Here is a 16209-nt window from a genome sequence, read left to right on the forward strand (position 1 = left end):
TTTGCAGTCCGGGCAAGGAAAGCCGTCCGCGCATCTTGCGTTAGCGTGTCTGTGCTCTATTTGCGTGTGAAGTATCGCATCGTAGCGGGTTGACCATGCAGCTAGGGGTCAGCGTGGTGGTGGGGTTTCTAGCGGTGTTGCTGCTGTGTTCCTTCGGGGAGGGGCAGTTCCCGTGCCCGAGGAGTTTCTACCGGTGTGCCGACGGTTACTGCTTGGAGAGGACGCGGCTGTGTGACGGGGTGGCCCACTGTCGGGACCGATCGGACGAGAGAGACTGCCCCAGTATGTAAACCGTCTCATTTCCTACATTGAAATCTTCTCTAGAAAAAGACTCCGTTTCTACACCATGATCTGTACCAACATAGCCTAGGAAGCCAGACTGTTTCCAGGCTGATCTGTTTATGCCCGGGAAACAGCCTGACTTCCAGGCTATACCAGTATGTAATCATCTCGTTTCCTGCATTTGGAATCTTCTCTAGAAAAAGACTCGTGTCATTTTCTGTATCGTAATCTACAACAGTATTAGCCTGGAAGCCAGGCTGTTTCCAGGACCTCATGGCCCTAGCCAGTAGCTGAGGAGCTGGCCTGTTTATACCCCGGAAACAGTCTGGCTTCCAGACTGACAAGCCAGACTGAGATTATCCCAGTATGTACTCATCTTATGGTTCATCTTATATCCTGTATCGAAATCCTGTCTAGTATGGACGCCTCTCCGACGGTTTCCTCAGTCTAGTCTGATCTTCTTAGTAAGGACTAATGTCGTTTTCTGCATCATAATCCGTATTAGAATTGACATAGAAGCCAGGCTGTTTCCAGATACTAGCTTGAATGCAAGACCCCGAATCTCCAAAATATAGATACTTTAGAGTTTGGGGGTCTGGCATCCAGGCCATACCTACACAGGCTACCTCTTCGGCACCAGAGCCAACATGCCCTCAAGGCACTGAACCTGAGGTGTCGGCCTGTGTAGGCCCTGGAAACGCCGAGCAAAAAATAACAATGGATGAAAACATGTAGAAAGTCACAAAATGTAGTAGCTCATCGATTTTGTGATTTTGTAACATATTGTTCTTCCACTAGTTTCAGTTGATATTCTATAAGCGAAAAGGGTGACATAAGACCATCATTTTATTTTTTATTATTAATATGTCTGACTCCTTCTTCATATTTTGCTGTTATACACTTGAGTTTGGCTATGGCCATGTCTTCCTTTTGTAGTTTTACGTTATAAAAAGAGAAATCGAAGAATGCGTTAGTTCCCACCGCAGCTTGAAGCCCGCAGTACAGACCTGAAGTGTTACGCCGCGGGGATGTTTACCGATATATGTCATCCGTCATCACATGGCTGAACCCCAGATCTATCCAAGGCGCTAGTCGCACTACCGTACTTTGTCGTACTCTCCAAGCAGATGTTCGTTTCCGCCTTGTTTTTGTCTTTTTAAGGCATTTCTATCGGGCTTTCTATTATGTCCCGTTTCTTTATGTCCGTACAAACGGTTTGGTGACATATAGAAAACGGGACAAAATAGAAAGCCCCACAAAAAAAACTAAAAAGTCGGAGCCGAACATCTACTTGGAGAGTACATGTAGCTTTATCGCAAGTCACAAAAGCTGCCATATATAGTGTAGATCTGGCTGTCAGCGGAGGATTAACCCACTCAAACCCAATATTTTTTTGTCGCATACCAGGATTGGCACGCTTCGATCGCGTAAATTCAATAGTAACAGCAGGTTGAGTAGCCTGGAATCCAGACTGTTTCCAGGGCCTCGGCACAGGCCAGCTTCTCGGCTCTAGGGCCAACATGTCCTTAGCCTGGATGGCAGACTGTATCCAGGGCCTACACAGGGCAATTCCTCGGCTTCAAGGACAACTAGACTGACCATCTGTGTCTGACAAGTGAAGCGATGGCCGCTGCTGTGTTTTGAATTAAAACGTACAGTCATCAGTGACTGTCGGGCGCGTGTGTTTACATGTGATCAAGTCAAACTACAGGATTGATTTGTAGCATGTTACATCTTATTCTGATTACCAGTCCAGAACGTATCCCGATTAGGATATGTCATTAATCACGCCGTCAGCGGTGCTGCGCAGGCGTGATTCTCTTGACCCCAAAATTTGACCCCAAATCCAAGACGGCGGACGGACGATGGAACGCCGATTTGAGTACACAAATATTATGCTGCAAACAAGAAGTACTGGCGCAGTCACGATGCGTCGAACCGAGCTATTATATGTGTTACCGTGATCTCTAAAAGTTGAACAATCCCGGGTAGGTCATTCGAGAAGTCAAAAGGTAGTTTGAAATGAGATTTGTCCCGTCAAAGTTGACCTACTTGTTGAGCTTTTCTGAGAAAAGCTACGGCCCTCCGACTTACCTTTCTCGCAAAATTATCTGCCAGGTTAATCGACGGGATGAACGATTCCTGCATTGTTGACATGAAGTGGAAATTCTCCAGTTCTTACTAGCATAACAACGATATAGTGATTTTTGCGAGTTTTTCACGGGCGGACGTGAGTCTCTGATCTGCTTTCTCGGGGAGTGGGAACGCTACACTGTCATGTATAATTTTTACGCCGTAAGTTACTAGATTTAGTTACCATGGTGCTGAAGCTGAAAATACATGTACTATTGATATGATGTCGCAAAATTACAAATGAAAACTACGGCGTTCTTCAAATACGTGAAGCTATTTCCTATGGACGTGAGCGGTTTCGCGCCCCCTCCCCACCCCCACGAGAACAGCTGATATCGTGACATCGCCCACTTAGAAAACATGTACAATTTTTTAAACATAAATATTAAATTATTATGTCTGAAACCCATGTGGAAAGAGTGTTTATAAAAACATTGCGTATTGCAACTAGAAGGATTTTTCTCCAATAGAACCGGTGCGCTATCGACCCAACTTCTATAGAAAAACATATGAAGCAGACAACACGGCCTTACCACACACAAAAGGAAAGCAGAGGAACTTCAGGAAGGGGAGAGCGGCTTGCACCCAGACAACTAAAAATCTACCCGTGGAAAGGGTAGTGATAGTCTCTAGAAACACATGTGACAACACAGCAGGTTATGTGCCTCAAAGTAAAATATATTTATGTACATGAACCGAACATAATGTTACTTGTACCTAGTTTTGAAGTGTTGTTTACCTAACTGCTTATAACATAAAGTTTGTTTTCCATTTATCACTGTAGGTCATTTTGCAAATAAACATAGTGTCTTTACATTGCTTCCTTTCTGTTGTTCATTCACTGATACATTGTATACGTGACACATATGTACTGTATACACATACTAGAGTATGTATAGAAACATGCAGTAGTATATAGAAAAATCAATCCACTTGCTTGTTGTGTTTGCAGCTGTAAGTTCAGCTGTATATACTATATCTACTACAAGATTGCACATTTTGACAAAGCACAAGATTAATACAGAAATATTCAAACATCAAAGTTGACATTCATTGTCGAATTTGAACTGAGTTCTGAAGAAAGTGTCCGCCAATGAAATATACAGAACATACCATGTCATCAATGCATTGCTACATATCTACATGTATATGACAACAGTATTTGACAAAATACTGCTCCGCTTACTTGTGTTGGCACAAAATTCAGCCGTCTACTAACAACTAACAACTTACAACCTAAAAAAAACACATGATAGATAGATGTATGTATAAGACAAAGATTTTATGTATTTTTATGTTTATTTTTAAGTACAAGATTAGTATCGCAAACACTGAAACATCTTCTGCCCCCTCCTGTTGGTCTGTTTGTCAGCGCTGTAGTTGTGATTGACTGTGGTTTTGTCGTAGCAGATTTGACATGAGTCACTGTGTGCTACAAACAGGTAAGGCGTTGTGAATGTTTGGAAGGTATCTTTGTTGGGAGCTTTTGTGTACCTGTCAAATTTACACCTGCATTTGTGGCAGACATATGGTGAATGAATAGGCGGTACATCTGAATTGAGATCTATTCGAAATATGTTTGAAAATCTCTCATTAAACGACAAACACAGATACTCTCTATCTCCAACACCATGTCCACACAGGTGACACTTTGTTCTCAGCAGCTGTATTTGGCCATCCTCCAGTTTTTCATCTACAAATACAATGACATAGGCAAAATGAATAAATATCAACAGTGTTGAATTGTAGGTACTATTACTACTATTACAACACCGAGCAAACAATCCATCAATCATTACCAAAAAACAATGTACATTGTATATCACTCAGATAATCATACATGATCGTGCACTTTTTGACTCAGTCATGATACTGTATGATCAACTGGTGAAAGATCCAGGACTAACAACATCAAAAAATACAGAAAAACCTAACTATAATATGCATAGAAATTGGATGTAAGCTACATGTATACTAATATTCAAACAAAAGTGCATCTATACTAGGGCTAAATATGAATTGGCATGACTTGAAGTGACAATTGGTGAAAAATCATGGAAGCAAATAATGGGAGTTTACACAATACTTGACAATAATTGGATTAGCATAGTAAGGACAATTGACAAGATAATATGGACCCGAAAATACACATTACATGGAACTAGTATTCAATTGTTGATAAGATGTGGACATCAGGAAGAACATTTTATTACATTCTGTATGACATTGTACATCATCTTTTGATTCGAAGCTGTGTGTTATAAAGGCTTATAACATGTAGGTACTAGTATAGATACAACAACCCAAAATTGACTGCGTCCAGAAAATTATGCCATCATTCCGATATCTTTTTTGGAATGACAACAAACGCAAAAACTATTCAAGACCTTCACATCTGCGTCAAACTTCGAACTACGGCGTTGTCAAAAAAATACGTAAAGCTATAGATTTCATGTGCACGTGAGCGGTTTCGCGCCCCCCTCCCCACCCCCGCTTAAACAGCTGACATCGTGACATCGCCGACTTAAAAAACATGTACAATTTTTCTACAGTAAAAGTATTGACTAAAACCCAGATGGAAGGATGGCAGAGGGTCTATAGAATTAATAGAAATTATTCATTGTTATGAAAAACATTGCATTTTGCAACGAGAAGGATTTTTCACCGAGAGAAACGACGCGCCCGTGACCCAACTCCAATGAAAAAACATACGGGCCGGGCGCCTCTAGGCCCGAAACCTCCCAACTTCAAAAACATGTACATTTTTTCCAGTGCATTTTTCTACCGAACAAAATGGCGCAGACGACAGAAAAACACACAGACGATGAAGGAAAATTGCTAAGAACTACCACCAATTCCATGTAAACATACAGTTAGGCCAGCAAAATAACCCCCAAAATGTGTAAATTGTAGTCTTACCTGACGTTTCGCCCGCCATCACCGACAGAATAAGCGATTTTGGAGCGGTTTGTCCGATCAAAACACACGTGCAAACCTGTCCTTTTCGGCTGGAAGAGTCTATGGAGTCTATGACGTATATTTGACCTCTGAACTGGGTTATACCACTGAGATATAGGGGGTAGAAGAAGAAAATCTCTAGAAAAAGAGCAAAGATTCTGACTGAGACAGGCTTTGGCGGTAAAATGACGTCATAGCCGCGCGGGCGATCTGATTGGCTGAATGCTTGCATCACAGAGTATCCAATTTGGGATACGTTCTGGACTGATTACGACGAAGTTGTGTTTTATAAATACATGATTAATTGATAGCAATTATCAAAGAATTTTACTGAGTCACCATTTTTTTTGCGTTTCGGCGCATGCGCGCCGGAACGCATTGTCCTGGCTTTTACCTTCAAGCAAGGAGGAAGGAACCAGGGAAGCTTGGTTCAACACTGTGTCGCACACAACAAGACCTTATATGGCAATACGTTCTCAAATCCTTGTATAGCCGTTGCCTTATATGGCAAGAGAGCACGAAAATGCAGGCAGGCTAGATTTGCATGTGACACAGGACGGCGACCGCATGTAACTGCTACAACTGTTCGGAAATATCATTGCATTGTGGTTTCGGACTTTGATATCCTGAAAAATGACCATATTACATCTATTCCACAAGATTGCAGAAGAAAAAAAATGATTTCGTCAAGAAAACGACCAAAAATCGGCATAAATGATACCATATAGTGAGGCTATAGCATTACGTCCAGAGTGTCCAGTACGTACCGCAGCTTGGCCGATCTGGCAACGCGAAGCACTTCGGACCCAGAAGATCCGGGTTCGTGTCCGTGCATGTTTTTTTGTTGTTCTTTTTAGATATTGAATATCAAAAATATATATTGATATTATATTAATCTATCAATATCATATTTATGAATATCATTTTTTTCATTAATAAATAAAGAAATATTTTATATTTGTTATTTTTAAATATTCATTTAATATATACAAGGCCTTTGTCTTATGAACAGGACTTCATAGATTCCAAACCCGGCATTCGAATTTTTCTGTTCATTGTAATGGAAAATACCGTGCAGCGGCTCCTATGCGCGGTAAGATGATTCTTGCAAAACACTCGCCACTAAACTTCTATCCCCGATGTAAACAGAGGCTCTTGATGTTGTTTGCAAAACAGCGATTCTTTGTTACAGTAGCAAATGCTCCATTGTTCAGTATCGACTTCATTCAGACAACACGGACGTGGAAAGTGGCGCCCCTCGGCACAAAACTATGGGAATTTTCATGAATTTTAGCAAAATTACCCAGGAAAATAAGGAAGAAATGTTGTAAATGCGGAAACCAGAATAATACGGATGAGGTAGCTGTTGATTTGTTTGACATTTGGTAGTCATTTTAGATAGAACCTTAGCTGTTATGAACTTCTATTTCACTTAATTACCATAGTGCTGATGATTCAATGGTGCTTTTTCAAATTTTATGTTTTATTGCGTGCCATGTACATAATTACATTGATAGCTTTTATAATGAGCCTATTATACATTTTACAAATAAGTACAAGTTGTAGGCCAAGACCAGCTTTTTCAAAAGCACTTAAGTTAAGTGACGTAACTTCAAAATTGCTTTCCCCAATCTGCCTTTCTCTATTAAAACAGTACTCATTTCCCAAAATGACAATTTTTCTTATAGACTGAACAGCCCTTGAGTGACTTCCTCTGGCAGATTTTACTTCAAGTAAAGGGAAAAGACAATTCACACTTATAAACGTAGCCGAAACGCCAGCTTTTTTTAAAAGCTCTTGTTTAAATTGAGATTGTTATCGGGTGTCAGTTAGTTGTCACGTTGGGGTGACCTTAATAACACATGATTGCGTAGTTGCGGCCTGATAAGGAAAACCTGAAGCCACTTACATGTACGACACGCTTCTTTTTACAGAGTGTACTGTATTCAACCCGTACTTGATCCAACAAATATGGGGGTGTGTGTGTCTTTTTAGTCTATAATTCTTTACATGTTTATTCGCTACAACTACTCAAATTCTGAATGGCAATGTCATTCGTTCTATCATGTGGTTGCAAAACAATATTCAAAGAAGAGAATGTGAGAATATAGATGGTATGAAATACAGAATGCATATCATTATGTACTAGTAACAGGTTTACGTCTGGTAAAAACAGGAGTGGATTTCAATTGATAAAAATTTACGGCGGATCGTTCTAAACTGAAAAGCCGGCAGCCCCGTGTTAGAGGAAGCTTCAGGCATAAGTCTCAAGCGTCAAACATCTGCACGTAAAAGAACCCCACACACTTATTGAGAAGAGTAGGGGTGACCCGATGTGCTTGGCTAAAAATCGCGAGCTGCAGTGCACTACCATCATGATCATTAGCTACTTAAAAAGCATCAAGCTTCGCCTCAATTGAGGATGACTGCTTTACCTTTCTTACCTCAGAGGCATTCTGTAGCACTATACTGTAGGGCGTAGAGAGTCAGAGTCAGACGCTATCGTAGCTGGTTAAATGATCCCCCGATGATTCCCGAAGTAGGCCTTTTGGTAAGACTTGTGGCCTCGAGGTGTCGTCCTTGTGACGTCTGCTTCCGTGGCTTGTCAACATACCGAATAAGACGTTTGTGAGCGGACCTTCGCTTCCTTCAGACCGAAACGGAAAATACATAGAAGTGCACATGTTGGAAAATATGTTCATACATACCGTAACGTTTAGATTACAGTTACAGGGATTTGGTGAATTTGAATTTGGCAGAGAAGGTCAGGCTACTTCTCTCTCCCTTCATCTGTCTCCCCTTCCTTCCTTCCTTCCTTCCTTCCTTCCTTCCTTCCTTCCTTCCTTCCTTCCTTCCTTCCTTCCTTCCTTCCTTCCTTCCTTCCTTCCTTCCTTCCTTCCTTCCTTCCTTCCTTCCTTCCTTCCTTCCTTCCTTCCTTCCTTTCTTCCTCACTCCTTCCTCTCTTCCTACTTTCCCTCTTTCTATCGTTCCTTTCTCCATTGCCCCTCTCTCTTCAAAGATTGCCTATATTTTACTTCATCACTTTCGGTCTTTATCTTGCTTTAATTTTTGTTCCCCGATCCGTCACCCGTCTGTCCATACGTGATGTCTACTCCATCCATCAAAACACGCTTCCCACAGTTGTCAAAACTGCCAACATGCCCCCAAGGAAACTTGTGCCACAGGCCCTGGGTTAGACCTTGGATGTCAGACTGTTTCCAGGGCATATACACAGACTAGCTCCCCAGCGCCAGGGCTAACATACCCCGCAAGGAAACTTTCTGCCACAGCCCCTGAGTTCAGACTCCGAGTAACAGTTTGGACATGATGACATAGGAAGGAATTGATGGTTTCTCACACAAATGTTTCCTATGTCATCTGGTTTTTAGCCTTGTATTCAAACCTGCTAGCTGCATATTATGTATGGATACTGTACGCTAGTCTAACTCAGGGGCTGTGGCAGATATTTTATTGGGACCTGTTGGCCCTGGAGCCGGGGAGCTGTATGTATTAGCCATCGGAACGGTCTGGCTTCCAGGCTATTAAAACACACACACGCCTTATCTGAAACTCTGGGCTCAAATTCCAACCCGATGGGAGCAGTGGTATTGAATCGGTCAGTAGGGAACATGCCGCTTGTTTTCTCTGGGCGTGTACTCTTCCTGTTGCCCTTCTGTGACGTACACCTGGGACACAGGTTCTTACGCCTAGAAGGCAGTTTGTTACACCAGGGACACAGGTTGCTACACCTAGAAGGCAGTTTGTTAGACCCCTGCCATGTTACACCTGTCGACCTGTTGGTTTCGGGTCAGCCTGCACTAAAGCTGCATTGTTAATCCGGAATGAGATCCCTTCGGCGTTAAGTACAAGCTTCCTAGGAACGCGGCTGTTACATGGATTAATGTATGTAGTCTTTGTTTTCGGTGCATCTGTGTGTGTGTGTGTGTACAGTCACTACAGTGTGCGTGTACGTGTGTGTGTGTGTGTGTGTGTGCGTGCTTCTGTGTGTGTGTGTTTTTTTTTGTGTGTGTGTGTGTGTGTGTGTGTGTGTGTGTGTGCAGTCACTACAGTGTGTGTGTGTGTGGGGGGGTATTGAATGGATGAGTGAATGAACGAAGAAATGAATGAGTGAATTAATTAATGGAAGTATTCATTGTATCTTTGTGTTTTGTGCCCCCAACATTGTAGCCATAGCTAGCCTGGGTACCCGGTGATCCTCCATATACGTAGTAACCACTGGCTCAATCTCAAGCGAAAAAATTGAGCCAGAGGTTACTAGGAAGGATGGTACGTACCCAGGCTAAGCTTTAGTTGCTATACCAAAGAAAAAATACTTAAGTGTAATGTAACTCGTATAGTGTCCATTTTAATGAAGCTGTTGACTAGGAATGAGCGAGTGTTGGGTTCGTCATTGATGAACAATTCACAATGACCAGGCTTTGAGCTGTTTCAGCTTTCTGTCAGCGTTTAAGTACTCGGTCCTTGACTGTTAAAATCAGGGTTTATACTAGCTTTGAAAAGCCGACTTACTGAGACTAAGTTGATTACATAGATTATTCTGTGCCTTATGGTAAGATGGACAGCAAGCTCTTTTTTTGATGAAAAGCTGAAGAGTTTGAAAATGTTGCAAAGGATAATGGGATCTTCAAATCTAGGTAAATGAAATACTCTTAGAAAAACAGTTTCTTCTCCACTCGCCTGTTATGAAAAGTGGAAAATTGTTATTAAGAATACGAAGATACAAAACCATTCATAGTAACAATACCCCTTGTAATTGTGATTGGCTTGGCAAGGATCTGAACAATTCTGTTTGTTTACTGTATGTCAGCAGCTGGTGTATTTTTCACAGACATTTTAAAACTCGTTTGGGACAGAAGGCACGCTTCCTGGCACGCCAACATTCAGACTAAACATAGCTTCATATTCAAAACACAGGAACAACGCTTTTGGCAGACAGCATATTTTATTTTAATTGATAAAGATAGCTCGACATTCAAAACAAGGGAAGAGCGTTTTGGGCAGACACCGCATTTGACTTTAATTGGGAAACATCCATCTATATTCAAAAGACATGAACAACGCTTTTGGCAGACAACGTATTTATCTTAAATGGGAAACATCACTCTACATTCAAAGCATGGTAACAGTGCATTGGACAGTAGTGGCTTTGTTACCTTCGCCGAAGAGGGTTATGTTTTGGGTTGCGTTCGTTCGTATGTCTGTCTGTCTGTTTGTCCGTCTGTAAAAACGAGAATTGACTTGGTGTGGTATGCGGGAAGGTCTTGATGAGACCTCAAGACAAGTGATTAGATTTTGGGCCCTAGCGGATTGTTATGGTAGTGTGGCGAAACTTCCGGTTTTTGTTTCTTTTGATCTGAAGACGTACTTCAGTACGTTCACCAAATTGAAGTGACAGATAGCCTTTGTGAACGGGGAGAAGTGACAAAGTTTTGAGCTCCCTAGCAGCTTGGTTCAATTGACAAACATAGCGCTGCATTCAAAACAAGGGAGCTATGCAGTTGTTAACACTAACAGTTAACACCAGTTTTAATTGGGAAACATAGCTCTACATTCAACACAAAGTAACAGCCAATTTGAGAGTAGAGGCTAAAATCTGATTTCGATTGGGAAACATAGTTATACATTGAAAACAATGTAACAGTGTACGTGTGCTGCACAGAATTGCCTTTGATTTTAATTGGGAAACATAGCTTCACATTCAGAACACAAAAGATCCACACATTCAACGGAAGTCCCTTTGATTTTAATTGGGAACCCCTTGTGGAAGGTTAACATTTCTGACATCGCGCGCGCCGTTTTGAAATGTCAACCATTTTACGCTAATGGATTTTCCTGTAGGGTCAAATTGTGACTGGTTTTCTGTGCACCACAGCTTTGCCAATGGGTAAAGCGGGTACATTCAAACCTGCCTAGGCGACCACCTTTTCAAGACGACCACCTGGCCATGGCGACCGCTTTTTTTCTGTCTCGAAAATTTTCCCCATAGGCATCTCATAGGTATCTCACTGGACCGCGCCAAATTGCGGCAACTTTGCGAAATTCCGCCATGCAATTTCCCCTTGTAGTCACACTGAGGTGCAGTGTACGGGTGAAATACGTCACCTCCACAAACAGAAAAGGAGATTTTCAGTGATTGTGGCGTTTTGTGCCATTTTAGCTAATTTGCACAATTAGACTAACTGCGATTACATATAAAAAATCGCAATTTCAGGCGCCAGTTTGTGCTACTTTCCAAAGGCCTTTCGCAGTTTGGTGCAATTTGGCGCAGTTCTGTGAGATACCCGCTTAGAGTACTCTAACCTAAGGAAGAAGATAACCGCAAAATGATGATTATGGAAAGGGCTATAGCATTTGAAGCACTTTTAGTCTTTGTGGGCGAGCTTAATCTTTGCTGGAAGACTCTGATTGATATAATCGATATTTGTATAACACTGGTCATTTTAATCTGAACCGATACTGAAGGTTTTAGATGCCAAATATAGCTACAGAATGCACATCAATGCAGAGGGTTGCATGCGGTTTTGATTAAAGTTTGAAAGCTGAGCTTAAACGAAATAATCCTCTTAATTGTAGGCATTCTAACTCGTTTCCTTCAATTTCGAAATTCGTAAAATGATTTTCCACAAAAGACATTGGACCTTTCCACTTTCAATACTTTTATCACTATAGCAATGAGCCGTTTTAATTCTACGTAACTCGCAGCCGGACCGCTATAGAGTGTAATCGGTTCATTCTGCACAAAATGCAATTGACGCCTGAATTTAGCGTAAAGTGAAGCCAGCCTAGCCTAAGTGTTATCCTGGTTAGTTCCAGGCTCTACATTCTCCAAGGGAGAGCCTGGAACCTGGACATAGATTATGCTAATGAGGACCTCATTTTCATAATTTATGCAGAAACTTGCATTTCCCTTACCGTTAAAGCTGCGGATGTCATATTTGAGATGTAGGTATCTTTAGGAAAGGTGAACACACCTGGCCATATATATTGCTAATGAGGACCTCATTTGTATAATTAATGCAAATTATGCAAGTTATTCATTTGTATAACTTGCTGGAACTAACCAAGATGACACTCAGGCTAACGTCAGCCTCGAATCAAACCTTATACGTTGCTGCTGCTTGCTCACACTTTACAGTACAACTTATTAGGGTGAAGGGTCTGAACAAACGGATACAGACTTTATACCGTACAGAGTTGAAGGTACACCCTTCCCCAACAAAACACATTTGAAGTTGCATCACAGCGACTTGCCGTTCAGCCCGCGTCCCTTCACTCAAAACCTGACGTGATTTGTTAAACATTTCAGCCTTAATCACCGTAATTCCTGCCACAGCCCCGGTGTTGACATAACACGGCCCTGGCGTTCTCTCAGGCCACGGCAAGTAAACTTTATGGGTGACGTCCTCGGCAGACTCCAAATCTAATGCGAGAGGGTGAAAAAAACACGACGGGCAAAAAGGTGCCAACAGAGAGACCATGAACGCTGTCACAAGCATTGCCATTGAACGGACACAACATGGTAAAACAGCGACCGACGTCTTTTTTCCTGTATTCAGTAGTTTGCTATCTTTGTCACTACAACGACAACCATACTCAATGCTACTCCACTTGTCATGGTTGCGATAGAACAGATATAATTTTACAAAATATTTTCCGATTTTCAGTATTTTCCTGCCACATTGGCCAAAGGAAAGCGAATTTTTTCAGTACCAGGCGAAAGCTAAGGCACGCATGGTTGTCATCCATGAAATGTACATGCGACGGCCTTATTCCGTTAAGCAAACGTCGGTGATGCAAAGCAAATGTGTCTTAAAGATCACCACAGTTGCTTGCCATACGTTAACCTTGAGGTCATGCCTATAAATAAACGGAATTTGTGGAGGAAACAGGCGAGGCGTTATGTAAAACCGCGCGGTTATCTAAACACGAGATAAGACGGAGGCTTGTCTGGGGAATAATTCATTAACACCCAGTGGAACAAAAACAAACACCAATTTGTAGGGGGAAGGAGAAGAACCAAATAGCGAGGGGGTGATGTTTAAAAGTCCCTCATCACACGTTCAGGACCTTCCCACGACTTTGCTCGCGACCACTCCCCAACCAAGGTCGGCGCTGGGTTGGAAGTAGCCTGGAATTCATCCTATTCAAACTCCAGTTCGCTCCTCTGATAGCATCCAAGCAGAAAGTAACTTGCCCGGCTTTGACTTTTCTAGTAGGCATCCTCGCCAACCAGCACCCAACCACAGATGATCTTGCTCACGACTAAGTCCCAACCATGGTCTGGTGAGGGTCGGGAGGCCATGGTCAGCCATGTGTAACAGGGGCTTAAGACACATACCCGACTAAGGCCTCCTGCACGTGGACTTGATTTTATGGTCTTCACCCACGCACACATATATTACTTCAAGCCGAGGGGTGAGCTCCCTTGGTCTGTGCGTGTGTCTGGTGGTCTGTCAGTGTGAACATGTGTGTGCGTCTTCTGTCTGTTTTCCTGTATGTGTGTCTGTCTGTGAGTGCGTGCCTGAGTGTGTTTCTCTTTGGGTGTCAGTGTGCCTGTGTGTGTCAGTGTGCCCGTGTGTTTCAGTTCGTCTGTGTGTGTGTGTGTGCCTGTGTGTGTGTGCCTGTGTCTGTTTGTCTCTGTGTCAATTCGTCTGTGTGTGTCAGTTCGTCTGTGTGTGTCAGTTCATCTGTGTGTGTCAGTTCGTCTGTGTGTGTCAGTTCGTTTGTGTGTGTCAGTTCGTCTGTGTGTGTCAGTTCGTCTGTGTGTGTTAGTGTGTGTGTGTGTGTGTGTGTGTGTGTGTGTGTGTGTGTGTGTGTGTGTGTGACAGGGGCTTCAGTAGCACGCCTAGAACATTGATCCTTCTCATCTGCTCGGAGAAACACGCCCACCGTTCCGCACGAGGGGCCAGGTCAGAGGTTAATGATGACGGACGGTTTTTGGGTCACTTTGCTTGGCAGCAAGACTTAGCAGGAGACAAATTGTCCGCTGTGACACCGGTCAGGTGTAGCAGTCCAACCGTACCCCACACTAGAACTAGTACCCTGGTATAATCTGTAAGAGCAGAGAATGTATACAGAGGGCTATACGGTAATAGTCCCGACCATTTTATTCTCATGGATGTATTCTAGGTCAACAAGCTTACAGGGGTACAGTTTAGTCAGCTGTACACTTTGAAAGGCTATGAAATATTTTGATGGCACCATATGTGACAAGCAATCGTCGAGAAATTTAGAAATTCAAACTATATACTTAGTAAACGTCGTTTGTCTTTGTCTCAAGCATAATCGTCATGGTTAATGTACAGGGTGCTCGCTGTTCTGTTGGTACAATTCACAATTTCTTCAATTTCAAGCAAATTTAGAACATCTTTAATATTTCAGGACAGTCTTTTTTCCACTCTCACGCTAGCTTTAGGGTCTAGCTTTTACGTCATCCATAAAGTCAAGTTCATGTTGCCTAATCTCAGGATCAGCAGTGAACTTGAAAAGTGCACTTGTCCTCACTTACAGAACCCCAGGAACGCGACGCCTCCACAGGGACCGCTAAAAGCTTCCCGTGTCTGAGAGTGGACGAAAAATATTATCTTTGCTAAGGAGGATATCTAAGGACGTGATGATATGTTAGCTGCACACTGTGTTGTATTGGGGGGTAATTGGTTAAGAAATCTTGGGAATACGTTATTTGTGTTCGTAATAACGCAACCAAATTTGGTTTGCGACGATTAACACCGGTGTGCGGTGTTGATGTAATTATTCGCTTTATACTTTTCCTTACATTTCTTTTTTTCTTTCTTTCTTTCTTTCTTTCTTTCTTTCTTTCTTTCTTTCTTTCTCTCTCTTTCTTTCTTTCTTTCTTTCTTTTTCTTACATTCTTTCTTCCATATAATTTTTTCGTCCATTATTTTTCTTTCTTTTTTACTTTCTCTCCTTCATTTCTTCCTTCTATTTCTTTTTCCTCCGTTCTTCCTTCCTTTCTTTCTTTCTTTCGCTCTCTCTTTTTTATTTCTGTCTTCTTTCTTTCTTCATCTATATGATATATCTATGTGTTGACAGGAGTGACCATCTTATCTTGACAAAGGCGGATATTTCAACCCCTCCCCCTGCTACCTCCTTCCTGATTCCATCCATCCGTCCTTCTTACCTGGTATCCAAACCAATTATAGCTAAACCTATCATAAGTCTTCTGTCCTCTCCGCAAGTATTTGAGGAGGAGGCAGAAGAGACCCGGGAGCTAAAATAGTTTTGGATACCAGACTACCGTCCTTCCTTCCCAGCTTCCATCCTAGCAAAATATAATGTGACATGTTACCTTTTAACTCGCTGGCAACCGACAAGAACCTTTACCTCCTTAAAGACTTTGACAATGATAACATACCCCTAAGACGCTAACCCTAAGGTTTCAACCCAACAATTCCTGTCTCGCCGTCTAGATTGGGAAATTGAATCACGCTAAAATCAAGTCCAGACTTTGTAGAGCCTGAGCAACGTCACATGTTGTCAGTTTCAGGACGTGTCCTGATTTTGATCTTACGTTTGGCCTTGTTTACTTTCAGATGATATCAAAAGCTCCTGTCACACATAGCTGACTTTGGCCTCTCGACCATGGCCTCCCGACCTTCTCCAGACCATGGTTGGGAGTAATCCCCTGCCACACATAGCTGACCAAGGCCTTCCAACCATGGCCTCCCGACCTTCTCCAGACCATGGTTGGGAGTTAAGCCCCTGCCACATATAGCTGACCAATGTTGACTGAGGATGAAGCATGACGCTCAGATTTTTAAAGCTGTTAGTTCTTGACAAGTGCAGAATTTTAAC

The 16209-nt window shown here is 42.3% G+C and overlaps 1 protein-coding gene and 1 long non-coding RNA gene across 2 annotated transcripts in view; one reads left to right on the top strand and one right to left on the bottom strand.

Moving 5' to 3' along the window:
* Window positions 1–16209, top strand: part of LOC136425079 (laminin subunit alpha-1-like) — a 26528-nt gene continuing 10319 nt past the window's right edge. The window contains exon 1 of the mRNA XM_066413837.1: window positions 1–282. Within this exon, the coding sequence (XP_066269934.1) occupies window positions 96–282 (187 nt within the window). The 5' untranslated portion in view covers window positions 1–95. The remainder of the gene's footprint in view (window positions 283–16209) is intronic.
* Window positions 3679–5635, bottom strand: LOC136425588 (uncharacterized). Its single transcript, XR_010754085.1, has 2 exons — window positions 5335–5635; window positions 3679–4108 (listed from the first exon to the last, which is right to left on the bottom strand). It is a non-coding gene; the product is annotated as an uncharacterized lncRNA (long non-coding RNA).

This window comes from Branchiostoma lanceolatum, chromosome 19, assembly GCF_035083965.1.
Source record: "Branchiostoma lanceolatum isolate klBraLanc5 chromosome 19, klBraLanc5.hap2, whole genome shotgun sequence".
Classification (NCBI taxonomy): domain Eukaryota; kingdom Metazoa; phylum Chordata; class Leptocardii; order Amphioxiformes; family Branchiostomatidae; genus Branchiostoma; species Branchiostoma lanceolatum.